The following is a 26,115-nucleotide window of genomic DNA, read 5'->3' as shown; positions in this document are numbered from 1 at the left end:
TACGCTTAGGTCTAAACAAAGACATTAATTCTCACCCATTACAAAGATAGCACCCCCAGTTATCACCTCTAATATCATTAGCTCACAGACATTTACCTCCCCCCCGACCCCCATCCTCCTTCTGTTCTGAAATTTGATTTGTCCTTTTCATATGTGTTCATTTTTTTTATTGTATCCTTTGGTATATACGGTTGTGCCAATTTTCTTCCACTATTGGATGTGAGGAAGTGGGTCTGGCCCACGAAAGCTCATCATCTAATAAACCATTTTGTTAGTCTATAAAGTGCTACATAGTCCTGTTTTTTGTTTCAGCTACACCAGACTAACACGGCTACATTTCTATCACTATTTGACAGAGTCATTGTTCTCCTGGGTAGGTGGCAGAGAGCTGAAGTGACCCGAGTCCCCAAGGATTGCATAGTTTCCCAAATATGACAGTTACAGCTGGGTCCTCTTGGGTTGCAGGGCTCTACCATGGAGGGACAGTGTCAAAATTGCACGTGTTGGGGCCAATTCTGTTGTTGATTGCTCGGGTATAAATGCCAAGTAACTTCAAAGAAATCTACTATTGTGAAGTTTCTCTCTGTAAGGGAGAGACATTCAACACAAATAGCCCTTGTGGTTCAAGGACACACCAAAGGAAGAAGTACAGAGCACAAAGCAAATGTTACATCAATCAGAAGGAACAAAGTAGAATTCTGAATCACACAGAGAAAGTAGACAAGCAACAACAGAATCTCCAACTAGTACCCATAAAACCGGTTACACAATAACAAGGACATCAGTGCAGGTTGCATTTTACAGTTTGCATCCAATAATCTTCTAGGCCCTGAACTTGTGGACCTTACACAGAGAAAGTAGACAAGCAACAACAGAATCTCCAACTAGTACCCATAAAACTGGTTACACAATAACAAAGACATCAGTGCAGGTTGCATTTTACAGTTTGCATCCAATAATCTAGTAATCTTCTAGGCCCTGAACTTGTGGACCTTACTCAGCTGCTGAATTAACAGTTAATCAGTCCAGTATTGAGCCCCACTCCAAAAGGACCCCTTTCATGCCTAGGCTTAGATTACAGTATGCCCTCTTGATGCAACTTTACATTCTTCCTTGAGCCATCAGAAAGGAATCCATTATCTCACGTCCTTTCCAATTGGCTAGCAGAGAATGGAGGAGTTTTTCCACAGCAAATCTGGGATCATTCAGAATCAATGTACGCATGGAACGCTCCGAGTGGCTCAGACTCCTGGAGTCAGCCCTAAAAGGCACTTCTCCAAGGAACAAGCCAGAAGACATCAAACATTTTCAAATAGCAGCTGGGAAGGAGAGGTCAGCATCAACCATCCCTTGGGATATGCCACTCTCAGTGTCTCCTGGATTGTTTCGGAGAGGACACTATAATTTTAGTCCTGTTGCCTTGGGGCGATGGATTCTGTTTACCTGCAGCAGAAACACACAGAGCAGATGGGTGGGTCCTGGAAATTCAAAGGGAATGAACAGGATTAAGCTCTCTGGCCTCATTAGGTTTCAGAGACTCACCTTCTTCTGATGGAATCTCTAAGAGCACACTTGTCTTTTTGCCTGCTTTTTTGGCTTTCACTCCGGTTGAAGAGACCTTGGAATCTTCCCAGTTCCCCAATTTAGCTTCACAGAGAGGAGAAAAGCACTCGGATTAGGAAAGTTCGGAAATGTCAACACTTGTACCTCCCTGGCACTCATCTGATTTCACCCAAACCAACTATTACACTAATTGTGCAATTAATATCACAACACACACAAATAAAAGGCTAAAAATAATAAAAGAAAGATTAAGGAGCAATCTAGTAGTTATTCTGAGAGACTGAGTCCAGCCTCCTCTAGGAGTGATTACAAACAGCACCAGTGCCATGAGAACTCCTGGGTTTTATTTCCAACTCTGCCACTGACTCACTGGGTGACTTTGTGCAAGTCATTTAACAGTTCTGTACTTCAATTTCACCACTGTATGACGAGGATAATAATACTGATCAGAAAAAGTGGGAGGAGTGTCATTACTTAGTTACTTAACATTTGTGAAGTGCCTAGAGAGCTACAGATAAAATATTCCATATAATTTCAAAATACAAATCAACAACAGTACTCCTGAATGTGAATGAGTGCGACAAAATGGGGATTATATGCACTCTATAGTAACCCTATGTATGGGCCTCAGTTTCCCTGGGCACTGTACCAATATGAAGATGATGGTGGGAATGTTGGTGTTCCCATGTATACAATGGCTGATGCCTTCTGTAAAGGAGGTAAACAGGGGACACCTTTCGCCCAGGAAGCTGGACAAAGGCTGGAAATGGGGCTGGCTGCAGGGGGTAGATGGGCGCTGTGTGTGAGTGTGACTCTCATTGATTTGGGGGAGGCAGAAATGGGGGGCAGGGCCCTTGGTTCTAAGGCCTCTCTCCTCAGTGTGGATTACACTGACTGCTTCTGGTTTCTGTGCTAACAAGTCTGGTTGACGCAGTGTCCCTGTGGGCTAATAAACTTTTTGTTTCACCTGCTGGCTGAGAGTCACATCTGTCTGCAGAGGGGGTGCAGGGCCTGGTGACCCCACACTTGTGAGACAGGGAGTCTATGCAGTAAATCAATCATCTCAGTCACTGATTGACATTATGGTGGACTTTTACACTGGCTACCTATCTTGAGCTGATCCAACCATTGTTCAAGAGCTCCATCAGGCCATAAAGCTCCTAGGTAACTGGTTTTGGCCATGGCAAAGCCACATGGGCCATCAGCAAGGCTGTTGCCCAGACAAGCTCTTCCTGCTCTCTGCATCCCTCTCTATGGTCTGCAGTGTGCTGGCCAAAACACATGTCACTCCCAGGATAGGCTGGGCCAGTTCAATCCTAGATCAAAATACTTTCCCAGGAGAGAAACGCGTTGCCTGCAGCACACAAACTTTCCTTAACCAAGTCAGAGACAAGTCTGCTCCTGTCTAAGATGCCAGTAAACCACCCCGACTGGAAAGAAATTCAGAGGCACTTTGGAAGTAAACACCCATAAGGAAGAGCACCATTGCTTCCTAAGCACCACACCCCCTGGCATGGTGCTAGCAGGGGTTAATCCATCCAAAGTATCCAAAGTTAGGAGCTTCTGCTCTTAAAAAAAAACCCTCCCTGGAATAGATATGGGAGCTCAGGCCAACCCACTCCCCGAGTTCCAGCTCTGGCCCCTTGTTTGAAGGGTTAGAACCAGTCCTTCTCCATCCCTTCTTTTCTGAGCTATTTCCTACCTCTCTAATCTTTCTTCCATAGCTCTAATCTGTTTCTCCCTCTTTGGGGTGTTGGTTTTGTCTAGCAGTTTCTCAACAGTCTGCTGGAAGGAGTGTCTCTCTGTAATCCCTCAGTCTCAGAAGCAGCAACAGCCTTTCTGCTTAGAAGTTCCTTTGCTAATTAAGATCGTTATCCTTGATACATGCCCAGGTGTTTTACTGCCTAAGAGACTGCCTCCCAGTTACTCAGCGAGTTAACTATTCTCAGGTGACTCAGAGCTGCCTCAGCCCCCGATATGCTAGGCCTGCTGCCCTCCTCTGACAATGCCAATTTGTCTCCAAGAAACTGCAAAGAAATATTTCTAGTACAAATTTAAATCATTCTTGCTTGGCTTGGGCTTTGATTCCTTCCTGAGAAATACAACTGAGATGGTATATTCCTTTCTCTTGGAAATACACCCAACATCCTAATACATTTTGTACATTAGTCTCATAAAACTATCTAGCTTAGCAGCACTACTTACCAAGGAATTTAGGATTAATTATGCCTTCATCTTTCAGCAGTGGGGTAAATACTGCCTCTGAAGAACCTCCACCATCTGTGAGGGACAAAGGAATTTCATAGAGAGAGAAACATTTCTCCTGCAGATGTGCTATCTAGTGGCCAGAACTGGGACTGGGCATTGCTTTTGTAGCCATCACAATGCTTGTGGCCAAAATGCAGAGGCATTTTCCTCTCGTGGCGCTGGCTATGCTGTACCTACTTGTGACACGGAGGAGGACACAGATCTCTCGCTCGCTCAGAAGCTCCGAGGCACAGCGATGTTGGTTCTGAAGCAAATTCTTCACCTGGCCACTCACATCTGCCAGCTCAATGTCATCTGCAATGCATAACGTGGGTAAGAGCTGAAGGCCAGTGAGCAAATAAAACCTGGGAGCAGGAAGAGCATCTTTAAAATGAACACATTGCTCATTCAGAGCATGAACATTGACACAGAAGCAGCTATTATCCACAACAGGTAAATATAAACATACCACTGGGGCAGACTGAAGGCAGTGGGCTGCAGGAGTTTGGTCCTATTGGGTCAGGGAGGTGGATGGGCATTCGCCCACCCCCATTAAAGGACCCTCCCCCAACCTACAGGGAAGATCCAAAGAGCCCTAGATGCCAACTAATTCCAGGGGACCAAGAAAAAAGAAAAAACAGGGACGGGGTGAAGGTCAAAGGGCTAAAACGAGGGAACCAGATAGGAACACCGATCAGAGAGCCCCGGACAGTGCCCACTGCCCCTTGAAGGTCTCAAGAGAGCCAGCGGATGCCACCCAGTGGAACTCTGCCGGGATGCATGAACAGATGCAGGAGCGGAAATAGGCTCCACAGTCACAGCCTCCCCCCACCCCCATACCTAATCTCTGCTCCCTGGTTTTATAAATTGCCAGTTTGGCAGTAGCCAGGAGGTCGATGAGGAGGTCCCGCGACTGTGTGAGGCTATGGATGGGGTGTGTGTAAATTAATAGGTGAGGGGAGAAGTGTAGCCAGAACCTCAACAAGAGGTTCTGGAGGAGCTGAAAGAGGGACTGTAAGCAGGCGCACTCGAGATAAACGTGCGCCAGGGTCTCTCTAATGCCACAGAAGGGGCAAGTGTCGGGAACAGGGGTGAACTGTGCCAAGTACATGCTCGTGCTCCCAGCACCGTGGAAGATTCTCCAGCTGATGTCTCTTGTGAGACGTAGAACCAAGGTGGAATAGAGATTGGTCCATTCGGGTTCCCCACCCTCTATTGGCGGAAGGAGGTCCTGCCACTCGGTATCTGGGTGGGACACGAGGGTGGGGAAGTGAAGAGTGTGAAGCACGAGTGTGTACAGATGACTCTTTAGTGTGGTTCGAAAGGGGACCGACTGCAACGTGTGCAGCCGGCTTGGGTAAGGAGGGGGTGGCGGTCGGGAAGGTACGCGGGGTTGGGGGCCTATGGAGAGATCAGGGGGGCGGGCAGGGTGTACCCTCTCACAGGATCCTGTCGAGATAAACCCGAGCAGCAGGCAGCAAAGCGTCCTTCACCTCCTGAAGCATGCACTGGGGAGTACGTAGGGTGGAGAGCCCCGTGTGCTGGGCAGTGCCAGAGGATCCACCCAGTCTTCCTGGTCGTAGTCTAGGAGGTGTCTGATTCTGGCGACTTCTGCCAGGACCAACCTGTGGTGCCCAAGAGGGACTCTGCCACCTGTGCACGTAGATGGGGGTTGTGTAGCAGGGGCTCCATGAGGAGGTCTGCCCCCATGGTGGCTCCCAAGGACCTGGCCACTGAAAGCATCTTCTAGGTCTGAAGGAGGTCCTGGTAGACGGTCGGCAGCTTGGAGAGGTCTCGCGGAAGACCTCTCAAATGAAGGTCATATCGGAGCCCTCAGAGGTGGCACAGGAAAGCGTGCAGCAGCATGGTCCGCACCAGAGGACATGGACCCATGTGCGCAAACACATCAGGCCCTGCCCCCCTGCCTGAGACCCCACCACTTCTGAGAATGTGGAGCTGGCCTCTCCCATCTTGCCCAGGGGCCTGGCAAGTCTGTTGGTCCCCCTGCCCACAGACACTGCTCCCTCAGCTCCCTTTGGCTGGGAACTAGCCAATGGGAATGCAGAGCAAGGGCCCAGGGTGGGGGTGGAGCCCATGATTCTCCCATCCAGCAGCCAGAACCACTGGCTGCATTGGGGCTGCAGCACGGTGCCAGGACAGAAGAGGACTAGCCTGTCTCACCCCTGCAGCACGGCTGACTGGACTTTTAATGGTCGGGTTGGTGGTGCAGACTGGAGACACCAGTGTCCCTTTTTGATTGGATGTTCCACTTGAAAACTAGATACCTGGTCATCCTGAGAAAGTCAGTGTGAAGGTTCTGCCAGATTTCAACCCTACATGGCTTGGTGACACCCCACCCTGCAACTGAAGGGCAGCAGAAGCTTGGTCTTATCCCAGTCTGCATGGTCAAGCAGAGCCGTAACAAGATGGAGCCCTTGGCAGGGCTCCATGACCTACCGTACCTTCATTCTCACAGCTACAGCCGTGTTTGATGCTCTCCAGGAGTAGCTGGACTTTGCAATGAATGTTGAAAAGAGCCTTTTCATTTTCTGTTGAGAGACATAATTCATGGAGCAAAACTGAAACCTCCTTGAGGTCGCAGGGAGCCGGCCCATCAAGAGAAATATGGGGCCCTAGGACGTGTTCACTGTGACCCCATCCCTACCATTTTGCTCCCGTTTTCACCCTTGTTACAAGATACTAAGCTTGGGGCACAAGTACAAATGTCTGTCTTCCCTCTTCCCCCATATCAGTCCTCTCCAGGAGCTCAGCACCAAACCAAAAGCTTTGTCCCTAAGGGTATGTTTGCACTGCCACCCTACTTCGAACTAGGGTGGCTAATGTAGGCATTCGAACTTGCAAATGAAGCCCGGGATTAAAATATCCCTGGCTTTATTTGCATTTTCCCAGGCACCACCATATTTAAATGCCCGGTAATTCGGACTCCCTGCCCATGGCTACACGTGGCATGGGCTAGGTAGTTCAAATTAAAGCTCCTAATTCGAACTACCGTTACTCCTCCTGCAATGAGTAGTTATAGTTAGCAGGGTATCAGCACCCTCCTTTTCCTGTGCTTCACAGGGCACATACCAGGGATGCACCAGCAGACCAATAATGCACATCCTTGTTTGAGTTTATTGCTATGGTAAAATCCAGGATCCTAACACCCAGCACAGAGAGAATTTGGGGTCTGGTTGTGGTTCCAGCATTTGCATCTTATCTCCATCTCCAGTTGCTGGACGACTTTGTCCCAGGCCTCAACCATCAAAAATGCCTATGTAACTTAAGAGCGGTAAGCGCTATATTCAATGTGATTTATGTGCCTAGGGGACAAAGGCCCAGGCCCTCAAGGATATTTAGATGGCAATCTCACTGAAAGCAGTGGGAGTGAGGCAGCTGAATAGCTTTGAGGAGCTGGGTCTAAGACCCACTGACTCTGAGGTCAAGTATCAGAGGGGTAGCCGTGTTAGTCTGAATCTGCAAAAGCGGCGAGGTGTCCTGTGGCACCTTATAGACTAACAGAAGTGTTGGAGCATAAGCTTTTGTGGGCAAAGACCCACTTTGTCAGATGCATGACTCTGAGGGCATCTCTATACTTCCCAGAAGATTGACGCTCCAGCTGTCGATCTTCTGGGCTACGTCTACACTGGCACCCTTTTCCGGAAATGCTTAAAACAGAACAGTTTTCTGTTATAAGTATTTCCAGAAAAAGCACGTCTACATTGGCAGGATGCTTTTCCGGAAAAGCACTTTTTCCGGAAAAGCGTCCGTGCCAATGTAGACGCGCTTTTCCGCAAAAAAACCCCAATCGTCATTTTTGCGATTGGGGCTTTTTTTGCAGAAAAGAAGTCTGTGCTGTCTTCACTGGCCCTTTTCGGGAACAGTTTTCCAGAAAAGGACTTTTGTCCGAACGGGAGCAGCATAGTTTTTCCGGAAAAGCACTGATGATTTTACAGTAGATCGTCATTGCTTTTCCGGAAATTCAAGGGGCCAGTGTAGACAGCTGGCAAGTTATTCTGGAAAAGCGGCTGATTTTCCGGAATAAGTGGCCAGTGTAGACACAGCCCTGGTGTTTGATTTAGTCTAGTATAGACCCATAAATCGAACACTGAGGGCAGCTCCTTCCAGCGGCCAGTATTCCTCCTTTTGCAAGCAGTAAGGGAAGCCACTGGGAATGTTTGCTCCCATCAGTCTCCTGCAATGTGCCAAAGCTCAGCTTAATATAAGCCAACTCCAGCTACACATGCTGTGTAGCTGGACTTGCATACCTTAAACTGAGCTGCCGGGTCTAGTGTAAACCTGTCCTCAGTGAGGCTAAGGATATGTCTGCACTACATACTCTCAACAGTTGTAGCGCATACATTTCCTATACAAACAGAAGAGGAAGTGTTTTCCATTGCTGTAATCCACCCCCATCAAGAGGAAATCACTATGTTGACAGAAGAATTCACGTGCTGACCTAGCTACATTTACAATAAGACCTAAGAGCAGCACACAGGGTGTGAATTTTTCACAGTGCTAGAGTGACCTACATTTTAGGTATAGATGAAGCCTTAGGCTCTTTCAGGCCCTTAGGGACAGATTTTTAAAGGTACTGAGGAACTGTTGTGCTCTGCATTTCAATGCCTTACTGATTTAGTTTTAAACTGTGATTTAGACATGTGAATTATAAATTCATCACTGTCAAGGAGATTTTGTCTATAAAGATCTTAAATCCCTTTTGGAAATGAGATTTAGGTGCCCGAATCAGTTAGGGATTGCAGTGCTGAGCCTAGTAATGCCTAAATAGCTTTTGAAAATCTGAGTCAAAATAATTTTTGAAAAGTCACTTAGGCATTCTTGAAAATTTCACCCAGAAAACTTTTCACTTATCTTCTCCTAATATTGGCATTGGCGGGGGGGGGGGGGGGGGGGGGGAACAAGTATTTTTGTAGGAACTTTTGAAAAAGAAAACCACTTCCCATGCAATATATATTTCCCCCCTGTCAAAACCAGTATATCCAGGAGGGAAAGGAATGCAGGCTTCATTGCCTCTTGTCTTGAGTAGCTAAACATTCCTTATGGACAAGAAAGAGGCAACAGAAATCAGAGGCTGGAAAGTCACTTACCTCCATGAAGCACTGTTATAAACATTTCTGCCAATAGCCTAGGAAAAGGAAGAGACCAATGACAACATTCCCACTGTCTTATATTGACACAGAAAAGCAATCCCAGAGCCAGACTTAAGAGCCCCTTGCAAATGCTTGGAGTTAGCTGTTTGCTCCCAGACAAGTTGTGTTCCCTGGACTTCTCTTGCTCTATCCTTGGCTAAAAACTCACCCAGGATGCTGGTAAGTGACTGTATCTTCCCAAGGTGGAGCTGCAACAGTAATACCAGCCATCGTGTTCCAGTTTGCCTGTGCAGGCCAGGGAAAGTCACAATCAACCGGCACAGAATGAGGGAAATAATATCTAAGAAGGGTGAGTACCTGGAAAAACTTCCCTCAGGAGAAGGACCCTGAAATTCCTTCACATCCGACCAGGCAATCACCCTGTAGAAGCCAAACTGAACATGTCTGTCCCGACTGCCAGGTGCCAGCATGACTTGTTACTCTCCCTGATGATGCCACCTGTAGAATTGCCCTGTAATCATTGTTTGTGCTTAGGAACCAGCGGGGCTCAAAAGCCTCTTCATGAGGCAACAGCTGAATAAATATTGTTTCTATCCACTAAAGGGACCAGGCAGAGGCTGCTGGAATCTACTAGTGGGCACCTGCTTGTGCAGGTTGCCATGGTGTTATGCTGGCTTCTCGCCAGGAAACTTTCCCTTACTTTCCCTTGCTTCGAATTGACAGGAAGGCACCCGGGGAGAAAGGGAGAGAGGAGGCTCCTGACTTGCACTACAGAACTCAGGCACATTTCACAGCCACGACAGACTCCATTTGCCCTTCTTTACAGGCAGGGCTGACAAGTGGAAGAGACGGATTTTTTTAAAAAGATCATAAATCTTCTGTTTCAAGATCCGTGCTGCAGGCGCTGGGATAGGTGTGTTTGATGCCCAGATGGGAGTTCTCTCTACTATGCACCAACCCCACCCTCTCAGCCGGAGAAGCTGTCCAGAACAACGTGGGCACACTGGCTGCAGAGAGAGTTTGTGGCTACTCCAGTCCTAGCCACTGGCAGCAGAGAGAGATCCAAGGAATTGTACTGGGAAAGAATTTACAACTACTGTGCTCTCATGCTCCCCCAGCAGGAGTCCCTTCAGGAAAAGAGGCTGAATGTCAGGGAATTGTCCAACCCTTTCCCAGCCTGACTAGAGAGCGGAGTTACTCCTTTCCCGTTATTACACAGCACAAACAGTTGAAAGTAGGGCGAGAACAGTGACAATTTAAAAGAGATTTGAAACATCCCATTTAAGTTCATTGCAAAATCTTTCCTTGCTAGCAGGAGATACTGAATATGAAGCTCAAAGAAGTAAGACTTGGTAGTTGTGTGTAAAGCTGACGAACTGGGGTCGCCGGCAGGTGGGCTAAAGTCCATGAGCTGAAAGCCACTTGGCTGTCTGCTAAAGCTGTAGAGCACGCTTCACTCTCCCTTGTAGTGGTCTCAGTGCCTCTGGATTACATGTTTATGGTACAAAAGAGCCTCATGAAACAAGGGGGATAACAACAAGGACAAAAATAGCTAAAATTCTGTCCATTTGTTTTCCTATTTCTTCATTTAACTTGGTTTTTGAGACATGAAAAATTTACAATACAAAACTGTCACATTAACCTCCAATGATCAGAATTCTCCAGAACAAAAATGATCTGGACGCCAAAGTATGTTTTAAATCTGAAGGTTTTCAAATATGTTAATTTAAAATCACTCCGTAAATCACAGCAACCATTCCCCTTTACACACACACTTGCATTTTTACCTTCTAGAACATTCTTTCTTTCTAAATTTGTAATTCACCATGCCAATGTAAATTGCTTTGAGATTCATGGATGAAAAGGGCCAAGCTTTATTATTAATTAGCAATTTGGTAACAGATCTATGAAATTCAGCATGAGGGGCAACAATCCATTATTGTTACAGACATCTTTGGTATTTCCTGATCCACCCTTCTTGGAACTGACATTGCTGCTTGAGTTCATGTTCACAAGCTATTAAAGTCAGACCATGCAGGACCAAAATACCCTTTTTTTTCTCCAGGAAAACAAATAACCTTAATGGTGCAACCTGCATGAGATACGCATTATTTATTTTGCTGATGGATTACCTACAACGTATGTGAAGAGTCTAATTTCCTATTCTGTTTTTGTGTCTCCAATTGAGAGTGGTATATTCAGAATCAGTGAACCATGTTAAGAACATTATGTTATTTTCAAGCCTGCAGAATTAGGGATGACTAACAGCAAGTAGGAATACATTTAAGTCTATGTCTTCACAGCTGGAATGAATGCATATATAGGAATCACAGTGTGTATCTATCAATGTGCATATGAAAATCTCTTTGTACATGTACATCTCTTCATGAACATATGTATTTCTCTCAAATTATATCCATCAGTGTCTTTGTTTCTGTGCATGTATTTCTGCCATCTGTGCCCCCAGAAGCCACATCATGCATGTGCTGATGGCTAAGTGTCTCTATATATGTACTATGTTTGCAATGTGTGAATTCCTCATGGAAATTAGGATTTATGTGCGCACAGGGCTGTTAGCCCCAGCAATGATGGAATGTCATCAGCCGGATGCTTTTAGCTAGTACAGTAGGATTGCTGGACTCCAGGAGATGAACTGATGGCTGTTGTGGTTTGCAGAAGGTGAAAAAGTTCAGATTCTATGTCTTGAATTCTCTGAGCAATACAGCTCCTCTTAATTTCCAGCAACTGGGCCTGGTCTTTCTTTGTGGCCCAGAATTCCAGCTGCTCTGCGAAGTGTTGTGCCTCTTCTTCATGAATCATGCCCCGTGTCTGCCACAAAAATGTAAAACAAAACAATAGCGCACTCCTATGGAGTTAGACTACAGCAAGTAACTAGTCCAACTTTTCTGAGGCAGCCTGGCCCAGTGGGTAGAACGTAGCACTAAGAACCAAGGGACCTGGATTTTAGTCCCAGTTTGTCCTTTGACTCACTTTTGAGTGAAAAACTGTCATTTGTGTGATTGCAGCACATATAGACCTTTCCACTGTAGTGAAGATGTGGCAGAACACAAATCTGTGCAATTAGTTCAGTTAATTGGATCAAAGGTAACCCGGGCACATCTATATGTATTGCCCTCACTCTTCCATTTGCAATGTAGATACTACCCAGTATCTCACACCAACTATTTTCGGGTCTGTTTACGCTACAGCGCTAATTCGAACTAACTTAATTCGAATTAGTTAATTCGAACTAAGCTAATTCGAACTAGTGCATCTAGACCTAAAAACTAGTTCGAATTAGCGTTTTGCTAATTCGAACTAACATGTCCACATTGAGTGGACCCTGAACCGAGGTTAAGGATGGCCGGAAGCAGTGCCGGCAGGGCATCAGATTAGGACTTAGAGTGTGGAGTTGCTGTCTCAGGCTAGCCGAGGGCTGTGCTTAAAGGGTCCCGACCTCCACCCCAGACAGACAGTTCTCAGGGGTTCCCTGCTCGCTTGTCTAACTCGATGAGGGACAGCAAAGCAGTCCTGTCTTGGAGTGCCCTGAATGCCCACACTCGGCACATCACAGCACTCGGCCATCAGCCCGGCTACACTTGCAGCAGGCTGCCATTCAGGGGGGGTCAATCAGGGGGCTGCAGGAGAGGAGCCCGCAGAGCCACCCCAGTCCTCCCCATCGGGGGCTCGTACCCCATTCCTCCCTCACCTCCTTCCACTTACCCTTCCCTAGCCCCCCTTCCTGATGTACAAAATAAAGGACACGTGTGTTCAAAAATAGAAACTCTCTTTATTTAACAAAACTTGGGGAGACTGGGAAAAGGAGGTGGGAGAGGGGAAGAGAGAGGGTGGGAGAGGGGAGGGCAACTAAAATGATCAGGGGTTTGGAACAGGTCCCATATGAAGAGAGGCTAAAGAGACTGGGACTTCTCAGCTTAGAAAAGAGGAGACCGAGGGGGGATATGATAGAGGTCTATAAAAGCATGAGTGGTGTGGAGAGGATGCATAAAGAAAAGTTCTTCATTAGTTCCCGTAATAGAAGGACTAGAGGACACTAAATGAAATGAATGGGTAGCAGGCTTCAAACTAATAAAAGAAAGTTGTTCTTCACAAAGCAAAGAGTCAACCTGTGGAACTCCTTGCTGCAGGAGGCTGTGAAGGCTAGAACTATAACAGAATTTAAAGAGAAGTTAGATAAATTCATGGAGGCTGGGTCTGTGGAGTGCTATTAGCCAGGGGATAGAAATGGTGTCCCTGGCCTCTGTTTTGGAAGTCTGGAGATGGATGGCACGAGACAAATGGCTTGGTCATTGTCTTCGGTCCATCCCCTCCAGGGTCCCTAGTGTTGGCCGCTGTCAGCAGACAGGCTACTGGGCTAGATGGACCTTTGGTCTGACCCAGTACGGCCATTCTAAGCTCAGGGTTCAGGGTCGGGGGTTTCACTGGACCACCTTGATTTTCATGGACACCTGCTCCTGGGTGGCCAGGCTGGCAGCTATCCTGCCCTAGACGGCCACTTTCCTGTGCCTAGTGTGGAGGTCATGGATGAGGTCCACGATGTCCGCACTAGACCAGGCAGGCACCCGCCTCTTGCAGCCCCGGGCAGGCTCCTGGGAGCTGCCAGCCTGGTCCTGGGAAGAGGCAGAGGGCTGTGTGGCAGCAGGTGGCTGGCTCGTGCCGTGCCAGGTGCAGGGTCTGCTGGCTGGGTGCTGGCAGGCTTGTAACTGGCACGGGCACTGTAGTCAGCTCGTGCCCCTTTAAGGGGGCCGGGGCCGGGAGGCGGGCAGAAGAGGTTCCCTGGTGGTGCCCAGAGTGGCCACCAGGGAAAGCTGGGGAGGGCTAGCCTCCCACTAGTTCGAATTAAGTGGCTACACAGCCCTTAATTCGAACTACTTAATTTGAACTAGGCGTTAGTCCTCGTAGAATGAGGTTTACCTAGTTCGAATTAAGCGCTCCGCTAGTTCGAATTAAGTTCGAACTAGCGGTTTCCCTGTGTAGCGCCTATCAAAGTTAATTCGAACTAACTTTTGTTTGTTTGAATTAACTTTGTAGTGTAGACATACCCTTAGTTACCAAATTTTAAAACTGGACATTGTCTCAAAGATTCACATCTATCTCCTGGAGTATTTTCCATCTAGAAGCCATTCTGTTTATTTGCAAACTTTTGTTCTCTCATTTATTGCCAGGGATGCATTCGCATAAAGAAAACCAGGATCTTCATCCTCCTGCAGGTTATTCCCCTCTGAAAGTCACAAACTTCGGTTGCATCATAATCCATCTCCACAGCAACTATCTGTGATGATACTAACGGAAAGTTCTGACAGACGAGCTCTTAGTAAACAGAAAATCTGTATTCATGCAACTACCCATAGTGACAAGATATGAAGGGGAAGAACAACAAGAAATAAGACACAGAAGCAGGATGCTTTTTCAACTGAATGTTTTTTCCAAATTTTCTACAGAGGGCTCTGGAAAGTTGCAATTTCCTCTGGGCGCTGTAGCTCATTCATGCAATGTTTGAAATGTGATTAATTATCTTATTTGGTTGCAACATAAAAGTCTGCAAAGTTTTTTACATGTTCCAATGAATAAACCCTCATAGCCGCTGTGAAAGTAATACTTACAGCCCATTTTATGGATGCAGAAATTGAGGGATAGGGAAGTTATGACATGTCCAAGATCATACATGGAAACTGGCAAAGAGCTAGGAATAGAACTGAAGATGCCTGGTGCTGTTCCCTGCTCCAACCACTAGTCTACACTGCTTCCATGTTCCAGTAAAAGCTGATCTGATGGACTCCCACAGACAATAAAATTATGAAACGCTCTAAATCACAGAATGCCCTGCGAAGGCCCCAGAGAAATTTGGGTTCTGCTAATGATCACAAAGCTCAATACACTTGCATAATCCAATCCCAGCCACCTTCTCCTTTTCGCTGTGCTTCAGCAGATATCTCGTTTGGTGGGATGCATAGGGAAGTGTCTCACTGACCTTGTTACGCCACCTATCTTCTGGGGCTAGATGCCTGAAGCACAGAGTTGTCAGCCTGCATGCAGCATGATGCAATGTCATGTGTGTCACAATGGAAGACTAAGTGATTGGAACACAACCTTACAGTGTAAAGTGCACGATACAAGACTTTATCCTGGAGGAAAAACTTTCCCTTTGTTCAGTGAATTAAACTCCAGATACTGGAGTTAAGGGTCTGCAGGGGAAAAGGAAATTGGTTGGAGGATGTCTGAATTGTTCACCTAACCTGGCTCTCCTCCCTGACCTTCTGCAGCATAGGAGACTGAATCATTAAGGGTTGCACCCAAGGTGAAGGTCAGCTGTTGTGGACACTTCTGTTTGGTCAATGCACCAAATCGATTAAAAGTGGCTCATACCGCAAATGATTCCTCCCGGATTTTGAGCTTCTGGTCCAGTAGTTCCTCCTCCTCCTGGCTTGCCAACGCCTGCACTGTAAGCTGGAAGAACTCCTCATTCAGCCCATCCAGCGTCTCCTCCAGCTTTGCAGCCTTCCACAAGAGAACATAGGCTACTGAGACCCTTCAGTCAAAGAGCCCTCCAGTGCATGATCAAGTCAATTAACATAACCCACACACCAAGGCTATGTCTACACTCGCGGCTTCTTGCACGAGTAATATGCAAATGAGGCTAAGTGTGGAATATCGCCGAGCCTCATTTGCATACCTAATGAGCCACCGTTTTTTTCAGAAGAGGCTCTTGCGCAAGAAGGAGCGTCTACACTGCCCCTCGTGCAAGAAAAACCCTCTTGCGCAATGTCGTTACACCTACTACTTGACAGGAAGAACGGCATTGCACAAGAGGGGTTTTCTTGCGCAAGAAGGGGCAGTGTAGACTCTCCTTCTTGCGCAAGAGCCTCTTCTGAAAAAAATGGTGGCTCATTAGGTATGCAAATGAGGCTCGGCGATATTCCACGCTTAGCCTCATTTGCATATTACTCGCAGAAGAAGCCACGAGTGTAGACATAGCCCTAGTGTGGTTACTGAACAATCCAAGTGGTACCTAGACCACAGCAACAGTTAAGACCAAGAGAACTCTACAGCATGGGCTGAGAGCCAGCTGGCTTTTAGCTCAGAGGATAGAGGCTCCTAAACTCTGCTTCCCAGGTTCAAATCCACCTGGTGGTGGTTACATTAACACTGAAAGGAACTGAAGCCCTGAACCTTTCCACATGGAAATACATAGTGCTTGGATGCAGAGGTGGAATAAATATGAAAAAAGCACCAGGAAGATCACACTACCTAATACAGCTTTTCCTAGCAGCAGTCTGTGCTGGGGACAGTTAGACATGCAAGCCATGTGGGAGATCACAGGTGCTGTAAAACCCACAAGAAGAAAGGGTAGCAGAGCAGTGGCTGTGAGTAGAGCCCCAGGCTCTCTTAGCAAGAGTGACACTAAAGAGTGCAGGGCAGAGCACCTACTCACAGACAAGCCAATTCTTGGAAGAACGTCTCCTCGTCTGTCACACTAACAAGGCTTTCCAAAGTTACTAGAGCTTTTGAGTGCCTGTCTACCAAGAGGACAGGTCCTTGGCACTTTCAGAACTTCACGCTCCTTTAGGAGGTGTCAAACTGGGCATCCAAACTGAGCCAGAGACAGGCAAGCCCAGAGAAACCTGAACTCTGAGAGCAGCAGAGGAAGATGCTTTCTGGCTCTTGGAGTCAGAGAGCTGAAGCCAGCAGGCCATAGAGGCTGTTCTGAAGAGCCGGAGCATGGTGAGGGATGTTGGGGAGGGATCAGGAAGTCGGGTCATGGAGAGGGACTCTGGTATGTGTTGCGGGGCACTGTGGCTGGGCTGGAGAGCCAGGGTGTGGTGAGGGACACCACGGTTGGGCCAGAGAGTGAGGGCAGGGGACACCGTAACTCTATCTGATGTACAGTAAACTTCCGATAATCTGGCACCTTTAGGACTCAGGGGGTGCCGGATTATCAAATATGCCGGACTATTGGAAGGGGGGTCAATGAGGGGTCTGGAGTGGGGTGGGAGGGATGCCATCCCAGACCCCTCATAGCCCCCCCTTCCAATAGTCCGGCTCTGCCGCAGGCATCCCCGATTCAGCCGCTGCTGGTCTGTTTCAGCAGCGGCTGAATCTGGGACGCCTGGGGCAGAGCAGCTGGGGTGCTGCTGGGTTGGTCTGGTAGCGCCGAGGGGCAGCACTATGGGACCAACCCGGCAGCACCCCAGCGGCTCTGCCCCCGGCGTCCCCAATTCAGCTGCTGGTCAGTTTCAGCAGCAGCTGAATCGGGGAAGCCGGGCGCAGAACAGCTCCAATTGTCCAGAAGCCAGAGCACTTCCAGGTTCCTGATGGTGCCGGACCATCAGGAGTGCCGGAGCATTGGATGCCGGACCAATGGAGTTTTACTGTAGTGCCTGGATTACAGTGTTAGTATTTGTTATGTGCATGATCCTTTCTTTTGTAGAAGTAATTCCCAAAAGGGCCTTTTGTACTGAAGGACACATTGGACTATTTCTGGCACTCTGGCGGATGGAGGATGGGTGGGCCCATCATGCTATGGCTGCAGGAGAGTATACCAAGCGGGGTCACCTTCTGAGACAGGCCCACAGCCTATGAATCAAAGAATCATAGAATACTAGGACTGGAAGGGACCTCGAGAGGTCATCAAGTCCAGTCCCCTGCCCCCATGGCAGGACCAAATACTGTCTAGACCATCCCTGATGAACATTTATCTAACTTACTCTTAAATATCTCCATAGATGGGGATTCCACAACTTCCCTGGGCAATTTATTCCAGTGTTTAACCACCCTGACAGTTAGGAACTTTTTCCTAATGTCCAACCTAAACCTCCCTTGCTGCAGTTTAAGCCCAAATGACTGACCTGAATGCCAGAGGAATCAGCATTTTTATTATCCCCCTCGCCATGCCATTTCATTATTTCTTTTCTGTTTGAGCTTTCCATCATAGCCTGAATCTCCGCCTGAAGCTGAAAACATCGGTAATGTTGCAACCTAGACACAGAAAACACAACAGGCCCTTCCATCACTCTCCAGAGTTTCCACTTTAGTTCCTTGTTCACCTGCGATAGATGGGAGGGGAGTTGGGGAAAGAGGATGAATGAACTGATTCACTTGCAATCTCATCTCAAGCCTGGAAACAAGTCTGACAGGGTATGCCTACACAGGCAAAGGCTATGGATCTGGGCTAGCAGGGCTAGCTGTGTAGACAGTGTTTTGAAGTTGTGTGTGGAGCTCTGAATCTCACCCCCTCCCTAGGGCTTCAGTAAAGCACACTAACTTCTTCACACTTTTCTTGCTCCAGAAAAAGTTACAACTAACAAAGTTACTCAGTAGCCAGCATGTTCCAATTCTCCCACCTCTGGGTGGCTATGACATTTAGAGCATCTTTTGCAGGTCTGTATAACATGAGTACACGGTGAAATTTGTCCCACAGAGAATATTCATGTAGCATAAGGGGTGGAACCAAAAGCAGGCAACGAGGCTTCCACCATTATTATTATTATTTTGGGGGAGATGGCGATCTAATAATACTATCCGTTGGGAATTTCACCTGCTATTCAGCTTAAATATTCCTGAGTGCAGGCTCATCTCATTGTTCCTTCAGTGGTCTGTCCTATCTCAATCCTCCTCACCCCTTGGTATTAACATCTTCATTTACCCGTAGACAGCTGTCATATCACCCTCAAACTACGCTGCCCATTTTCAGTGGTGCCTCTGAGTAAATCATTGCAGAAAGCCTGCACTGTTATTTGGCTCACAGGACTCTTCCTGTAAGACTGAGGGAGAAGGAGCTGCTGTATCCCTCGTCCGCATTACAACTTTATATTTATTTAGCAATAATTTTAATAGAATATTTTACAAATATTAATCAATTACACCTGATAGCTCCTGCTGTGAAATAAATAAGTCATATTTAGCCCTATTTCTGCAAAACAAGGCTCAGACAGGGCAGGGCAAATCACTTGCTTGACTATTAGAATCCTAGAGAGCATAGGCCACTAGACCACATCTCTCTCACTGCACACAAAGCATTCTCGGGGCTCCTGGCCACAGCTCATTCAGAAATGCTGCTAGGATTTAATATCAGTGGTAATAATGGCACCCATGGCTTAGATCTGTATCCAAACGAACTTTGAAAGCAAAAGCAGAAGAGTTTAATGCAAGAGTAGGTGAGATAGATGTCAATTATGTAATTAGGCAAAAACTCAATATAGCCATGTACAAACTGAAGTTTCACTCTATGCTTCCATATGGAGCAATTAATAGATTTACAGGTTCCAAGGCCAGAAGGGTTCATTCTGATTATCTACTCTAATCTCTGGTCAGATCTATGCTAGACCTAGAAGGTCGGCTTAACGTACTCAACTCCAGGTTTGTAAATAATTTAGCTGGAGTTGACAAGTATGGTGCCATGTTGACAGCAGGAGGTCTACGGGAGCAAACACTGTCGTTGACTTCCCTTACTCCTCGCAAATTGAGTACCACCAGAGCTGACCAGGTGTGTTCTCTACATTTGATTTATCGAGTCTTTACTAGACCCGCTAAATCAAACGCCAGAAGATCAATCTCTGGCGTGGTAAGTTTAGATGTGGCCTCTGGTACAATACAGGTTAGAGAGCTTCCACCAAGCCCATGGCTACTGGGCTGTGCTTCTGGCTCCTACTCGGCCTCTTCCCCTAGCATCCCGCTATGATCCCCACTCTTCTCCCTTCCTCACTGAGCTTGAGTGCTGCACATGAGCTATTTGTGGCTCTCTGGAAACTCTAGGAAGGCAGGGGAGGAGTTGTTGAACATGGGACCTGTTTTTTCCCCAGGAGTGTTCCAGCTAAGCTATGTAGTTTGAGCTCCTTGAGTCTATCACTTTAAGGCAGGTTTTCTAATCCTTTAATCATTCTTGCGGATCTTCTCTGAACCTGCTCCAATTTATCAACATCCTTCTTGAATTGTGGATGTCACAACAGGACACACTATTCTAGCAATGGTTGCTCTACAGAGGAAAATTATTCTCTCTACTCCCTGTTTATGACTCCAAGGAGCACATTAGTCCTTTTGGCCACAATATTGTACTGGTAAATAAGGAGATAAGAACGGCCATACTGGGTCAGACCAAAGGTCCATCTAGCCTAGTATCCTGTCTGCCAACAGTGGAGCAATGCCAGATGCCTTAGAGGGAGTGAAGAAAACAGTTAATCATCAAGTGATCCTTCACCTGTCATCCATTTCCAGCCCTTGACAGAGGCTAGGGACACCCTTCCTACTCATCCTGACTAATAAGTATTGATGGACTAACCTCCATGAATTTATCTAGTTCTTTTTTGAATGCTGTTAATGTCTTGGTCTTCACAACATCTTCTAGCAAGGAATTCCACAGGTTGTCTGTACTGCATGTAGAAAAACTTCAATTTGTTTTTTAAACACTGCTACCTATTAATTTCATTTGGTGATCCCTAGTTCTCATGTTATGCAAACATTGAATAACTTTTTCTTATTTACTTTCTCCAAAGCTGTCATGATTTTATAGACCTCTCTCATATCTCTCCTTAGTGTCCTCTTTTCCAAGATGCAATATCTCAGTCTTTTAAATCTCTTTTCACATGGTAACCTATTCCAAACCCCACATCATTTTTGTTGCCTTATTTCTGAACCCTTTCCAGTGCCACTATATCTTTTCTGAGATGAGGCAACCACATCTGTACACAGTATTCAAGATGTGAGCGTACCATGGATTTATATAGAGGCCATAAGATATTCTATGTCTTATTCTCTATCCCTTTTTAATTATGCCTAACATTGTTTGCTTTTTTGACTACTGCTGCACATAGAGTGGATGTTTTCAGAGAACTATCCACAATGACTCCAAGATCTCTCTCTTGAGTGGTTACAACTAAATTAGTCCCCATCATTTTGTATGTATAGTTGGGATTATTTTTCCAGTGTGCATTACTTTACATTTATCACCATTAAAATTCATTGGCAACAAAATGGCAAATCATTTAGTTTGGTGAGATCCTTTTGAAGGTTTTCACAATCTGCTTTGGTTTTTAATATCTTGAGCAGTTTAGTATTATCTGCAAATTTTGCCACCTGATTACTCCTTTCTCCAGATCATTTATAAATAGGTTGAATAGGATTGGTCCTAGTACAGACCCTTATGGGACACCACTAGTTACCTCTCTCCATTATGAAAACTGACCATTTATTCCTACCCTTTGTTTCCTGTCTTTTAACCAGTTATCAGTCCATGAGAGGACCTTCCCTCTTATCTCATGACAACTGGTAGTTTATGTTCAACTCATTATCCACCAGTGGCTTCCAAATCTTTTTCACAGGCACTGCTTCCCAGCATAGCATCCCTCATCTTGTAGGAATGATCTATGTTCTTTGTATCTCCAGGTATATATTTACGTTTAGCTGAATTAATATGGAAGAAAAGATCCGAGGACTGGAGATGCAGGTGGAAACTCTGGTCGAGTTTAGAAGGGGGTTTGAGCAGATGATGGAGCAAAGGCATGAGGTGGCTGAAGGGGAAAGCTTAGACATGCAGACTGAAGCAGGATCAAAGGCCTCTGAGGGGGGACTGATGGGTGAAGAAAATGGACAGTGGAAGCATGTGACTATGAGAACCAGGCAGAGGAAAAGATGGGCCAGTGAAGGAGAAATAGGGTATGTCTACACTACCCCCCCAGTTCGAACTAGGGGGGGTAATGTAGTCATACGGAGTTGCAAATGAAGCCCGGGATTTGAATTTCCCGGGCTTCATTTGCATAAAGCCGGCCGGCGCCATTTTTAAATGCCGGCTAGTTCGAACCCCGTGCCGCGCGGCTACATGCGGCACGGACTAGCTAGTTCGGATTAATCCTAATCCGAACTAGCTAGTCCGTGCCGCGTGTAGCCACGCGGCATGGGGTCCGAACTAGCCGGCATTTAAAAATGGCGCCGGCCGGCTTTATGCAAATGAAGCCCGGGAAATTCAAATCCCGGGCTTCATTTGCAACTCCGTATGACTACATTACCCCCCCTAGTTCGAACTAGGGGGGGGGAATGTAGACATACCCATAGAGCTCAAGAACAGGTATGTGGAGTTGGAGAATGGAGAAGGGATACAGCAGGTGGCCACTGAAGGTGGAAAGGCAAGGAAGAAGAGAAGAGTAGCTAGTCCCATACATAAAGGGGAAGAGTCGATGGAGACAACACCAATAAAGAACACCAGGAGGATACAGGATGTGTTGAAGAAGATTACAAGGGAAGATAGGAATGGAAAAGACTTGCAGCCAGAGGAAAGAAGGGATAGACCAGAGAATCGCACTGTCACCAGGAAAAGGCAGGTCTATGTGATTGGGGACTCCTTATTGAGAAGAATAGACAGGCTTGTAACCAGAGCTGATCCAGAGAACAGAAGGGTGTGCTGTCTGCCAGGTGCTAAGATACGGGATGTGGAACTGAGGTTGAAGAGGATCCTAAAGGGAGCAGGAAAGAATCCACTGATCATCCTTCATGTAGGAACAAATGATACGGCTAGATTCTCGCTGGAACGAATCAAGGGAGACTATGCCAGGTTGGGGAGGATGCTTAAGGAAATCGAGGCTCAGGTGATCTTCAGTGGGATTCTGCCTGTTCCTAGAGAAGGGCAACAAAGGTGTGACAGGATTATGGTGCTCAGGAGGTGGCTCAGGCAGTGGTGCTATAAGGAGGCTTTGGGATGTATGGCCACTGGGAAGCATTCATGGACAGATGACTGTTTTCTCGGGATGGACTTCACTTAAGTAGGGAAGGAAATAGACTTCTAGGATGGAGGCTGGCTCAACTGATTAAGGGTACGTCTACACTACAGCGCTAGTTCGAACTAACTTAGTTCGAATTAGTTAATTCGAACTAAGCTAGTTCGAACTAACGCATCTAGAACTAAAAACTAGTTCGAACTAGCGTTTTGCTAGTTCGAACTAGCAAGTCCACATTGAGTGGACTCTGAACAGGGCTTAAGGATGGCCGGAAGCAGTGCCGGCAGGGCATAAAAGGAGGACTTAGAGCATGGAGATGCTGTCTCAGGCTAGCCGAGGGCTGCGCTTAAAGGGTCCCGACCCCCACCCCGGACACACAGTTCTAAGGGGTGCCCCGCTTGCAAAGAAGTTCTGGCTTGGAGTGCCCGGAGTACCCACACTGGGCACATCACACCACTGGGCCATCAGCCCGGCTGCACTTGCCGCAGGCTGCCATCTGGGGAGAGGAGGCAATCGGGGGGCTGCAGGAGAGCTTCCACCCCCAGAAGCCCGCAGAGCCAGCCCAGTCCTCCCCATCGGGGACTTGTACCCCATTCCTCCCTCACCTCCTTCCACTTACCCTTCCCTAGCCCCCCTTCTTATTGATGTACAAAATAAAGATAACGTTTCTTCCAACATTGACTCTGTCTTTATTGAACAAAACTGGGGGAGACTGGGAAAAGGAGGTGGGAGAGGGGAAGAGAGAGGGTGGGAGAGGGGAGGGCAACTAAAATGATCAAGGGTTGGGAACAGGTCCCATATGAAGAGAGGCTAAAGAGACTGGGACTTCTCAGCTTAGAAAAGAGGAGACAGAGGGGGGACAGGATAGAGGTCTCTAAAAGCAGGAGTTGGGTGGAGAGGGTGCAATCAGAAAAGTTCTTCCTGAGTTCCCATAAAGAAGGACTAGAGGACACCAAAGGAAAGGAATGGGTAGCAGGCTTGAAACTAGTAAGAGAAAGTTGTTGTTCTTCCCAAAGCAAATAGTTAACCTGCGGAACTCCTTGCTGCAGGAGGCTGTGAAGGCTACAACTAGAACAGAATTTAAAGGGAAGTGAGATCAAGTCATGGAGGTTGGGTCCATGGAGTGGTATTAGCCAGAGGGTAGGAGTTGTGTCCCTGCCCAAAGTTTGTGGAAGGCTGGAGAGGGATGGCACGAGACAAATGGCTTGGTCACTGTCTTCGGTCCATCCCCTCCAGGGTCCCTAGGGTTGGCCGCTGTCGGCAGACAGGCTACTGGGCTAGATGGACCTTTGGTCTGACCCAGGATGGCCATTGTAAGCTCAGGGCTCAGTGTCGGGGGTCTCAGTGGACCCCCTTGATTTTCATGCACACCTGCTCCTGGGTGGCCAGGCTGGCAGCTCTCCTGCCCTAGACGGCCACTTTCCTGTGCCTAGTGCGGAGATCGTGGACGAGGTCCACGATGTCCGCACTAGCCCAGGAAGGTGCCCGCCTCTTGCGGTCCAGGGCAAGCTCCCGGGAGCCGCCAGCCTGGTCCCGGCAAGAGGGGGTGGGCTGGGGGGCATCGGGTGGGTGGCTCTGTGCCGTGCCAGGTGCAGGGTCTGCTAGCTGGGTGCTGGCAGGCTTGCACCTGGCACGGGCACCGTAGCCAGCCCGTGCCCCTTTAAGGGGTCCGGGGCCGGGAGGGGGGCATAGAGTTTCCCTGGTGTTGGCCAGAGTGGCCACCAGGGAAACCTGGGGAGGGCTAGCCTCCCACTAGTTCGAACTAAAGGGCTACACAGCCCTTAGTTCGAACTAGCTAGTTCGAACTAGGCGTTAGTCCTCGTAAAATGAGGTTTACCTAGTTCGAACTAAGCGCTCCGCTAGTTCGATTCAAATTCGAACTAGCGGAGCGCTAGTGTAGCACCTATTAAAGTTAGTTCGAACTAACGTCCGTTAGTTCGAACTAACTTTGTAGTGTAGACATACCCTAAGAGAGCTTTAAACTAGGAATTTGGAGGAGACAGTTGGGAGATCTCCAGGTAATCTCTACGCCAGATTTTAGCATTGAGAGGGAGGAAAACAAAGTAAGAAAGGATATAGCTGGGGGTAGGAGAATGGACATAAGGAGGAAGGGAAGAGTGGATACTAGTCTAACAGGTCATATTGGAGGTACAATGTCCATGCCAAATGGGGTAAAGAATGTGAGTGAGGTGAAACAGCAAAAATTAAGATGTTTGTACACCAATGCAAGGAGCCTAGGTAAGAAAATGGAGGAACTAGAGCTTAATTTTTCTACAAATCTTAACTTCACTACTATCAGTCTTGTCTGACTGTCCCCTCTAAACCAGGTGGGTTTTTTTAACCAATACAGCCCTTCTTCCTTGACTATGACATTGTGTCTTTTGGGGCATGCAGTAAAAGTGTTACTTCCCAGTTATCATTCACATTTTTCTGATTAAATTCTTCCTCCCATAATTGTTTTCAGCATTGTGTTGATCTCCAGTACCTGTCATTTTGGGATTTCTCAAGGAATTGGGGATCTGGTGACATTCGGATGCTCAGAAGTTCTTTGAATATTGTCTGGCAGTCAGAGCAAGTGGGTGATTTGTCTTCTGCAGGATCCTAGAATGGGCACAAAGAGAAAGGAAAGAACCTATGGGAATCACAGTTCCAGAGCCTTATTTCCAGAGACGCTGAGTACCTGCAATCTTCCACTGATTTCCGTAGGAATTGTGGGTATTCAGCATATCTGAAAAAAATCAGGCATGCAGACTCTCTCTCACAGAGTAAACACCAGAGGGTCAATCAAAATAGCAACATTTCTTCTGTGATTACACTGGATACTTCAAAAGTCTTACAGGAAAATTAACTAATGAAGCTCACAAGGGATTGGCTGCCTCCCATTGCAGAATTATTGCCATTCAGAGATTCTTTAAACTAGAGAAGGATATACACCATGAAGTTCAGATCCAGATTTCAAATTTGAACCATCCCCATGGTTTATGAGAGTTTAGAACTGAGGTTTTATTGTATGTCTGGTTCTAATTCACGTACAAACCAAATACTAGGGATAGTAGATGGACACATGTCTAAAGAAGGCATTGTTTAAACTTTGTAGACTAAGGGAAAATTTCTACTCGCTGTGGATCACTATTCATCCCTGAGATTAAAGAGCATTTTGGATGTGGAATGTGAGCAGAGTATGAAGTATAGACTTCCCCTGAAGTTTGAGGATTATGCTTCCCAACTTACACTTCTAGGTAAAAGTGACATTCACCAGCAACTCACAGCTTGGTGCTGATACCATATAATCCACTAGACTCTAAAGAATTCAAGTCAAAACCATGAATCAGCCCCAGGTATGCTCAGAAGATTTCTTAATGCAACAACAAACCTTACATTAAGTTTGAGTTTGCACCACACCCCGCTCAACCAGGCAAGTTTTGGGTGGATTTGAACAATTCCACACTGCTGTAATCCACTGTCCCCTT

The 26,115-nt window shown here is 47.0% G+C and overlaps 2 protein-coding genes across 2 annotated transcripts in view; both read right to left on the bottom strand.

Annotated features, from left to right (window-relative positions):
• Nucleotides 1-327: 327 nt before the first annotated feature.
• Nucleotides 328-9,502, bottom strand: LOC142820520 (uncharacterized protein CXorf65 homolog). The gene is made up of 6 exons (XM_075909674.1): nucleotides 8,919-9,502; nucleotides 6,273-6,359; nucleotides 4,009-4,125; nucleotides 3,769-3,843; nucleotides 1,543-1,647; nucleotides 328-1,443 (listed from the first exon to the last, which is right to left on the bottom strand). The coding sequence occupies exons 1-6, from the start codon at nucleotides 8,941-8,943 to the stop codon at nucleotides 1,367-1,369; spliced, it is 486 nt and encodes a 161-aa protein (XP_075765789.1). The 5' UTR covers nucleotides 8,944-9,502; the 3' UTR covers nucleotides 328-1,366.
• An 883-nt stretch (nucleotides 9,503-10,385) lies between these two features.
• Nucleotides 10,386-26,115, bottom strand: part of LOC142820499 (uncharacterized) — a 33,499-nt gene continuing 17,769 nt past the window's right edge. The window contains exons 14-17 of the mRNA XM_075909530.1: nucleotides 25,131-25,246; nucleotides 17,789-17,918; nucleotides 15,309-15,440; nucleotides 10,386-11,750 (exon numbers count right to left, since the gene is read on the bottom strand). Of these exons, the coding sequence (XP_075765645.1) occupies nucleotides 11,535-11,750; nucleotides 15,309-15,440; nucleotides 17,789-17,918; nucleotides 25,131-25,246 (594 nt within the window). The 3' untranslated portion in view covers nucleotides 10,386-11,534. The remainder of the gene's footprint in view (nucleotides 11,751-15,308; nucleotides 15,441-17,788; nucleotides 17,919-25,130; nucleotides 25,247-26,115) is intronic.

The sequence above is a fragment of the Pelodiscus sinensis genome, chromosome 26 (assembly GCF_049634645.1).
Source record: "Pelodiscus sinensis isolate JC-2024 chromosome 26, ASM4963464v1, whole genome shotgun sequence".
NCBI lineage: Eukaryota > Metazoa > Chordata > Testudines > Trionychidae > Pelodiscus > Pelodiscus sinensis.
This window is presented reverse-complemented; position numbering and strand designations above follow the sequence as displayed.

Excerpts from the sequence above, each read along its gene's own strand:
- LOC142820520 (XM_075909674.1), bottom strand. The coding sequence starts at position 8,943 with ATGTTTATAACAGTGCTTCATGGAG. Across the intron at positions 4,126-6,272 it reads CTGTAGCTGTGAGAATGAAG|ATGACATTGAGCTGGCAGAT; the intron begins GTACGGTAGGTC and ends TATGCATTGCAG. Across the intron at positions 1,648-3,768 it reads AATTAATCCTAAATTCCTTG|CTAAATTGGGGAACTGGGAA; the intron begins GTAAGTAGTGCT and ends CTCTCTGTGAAG.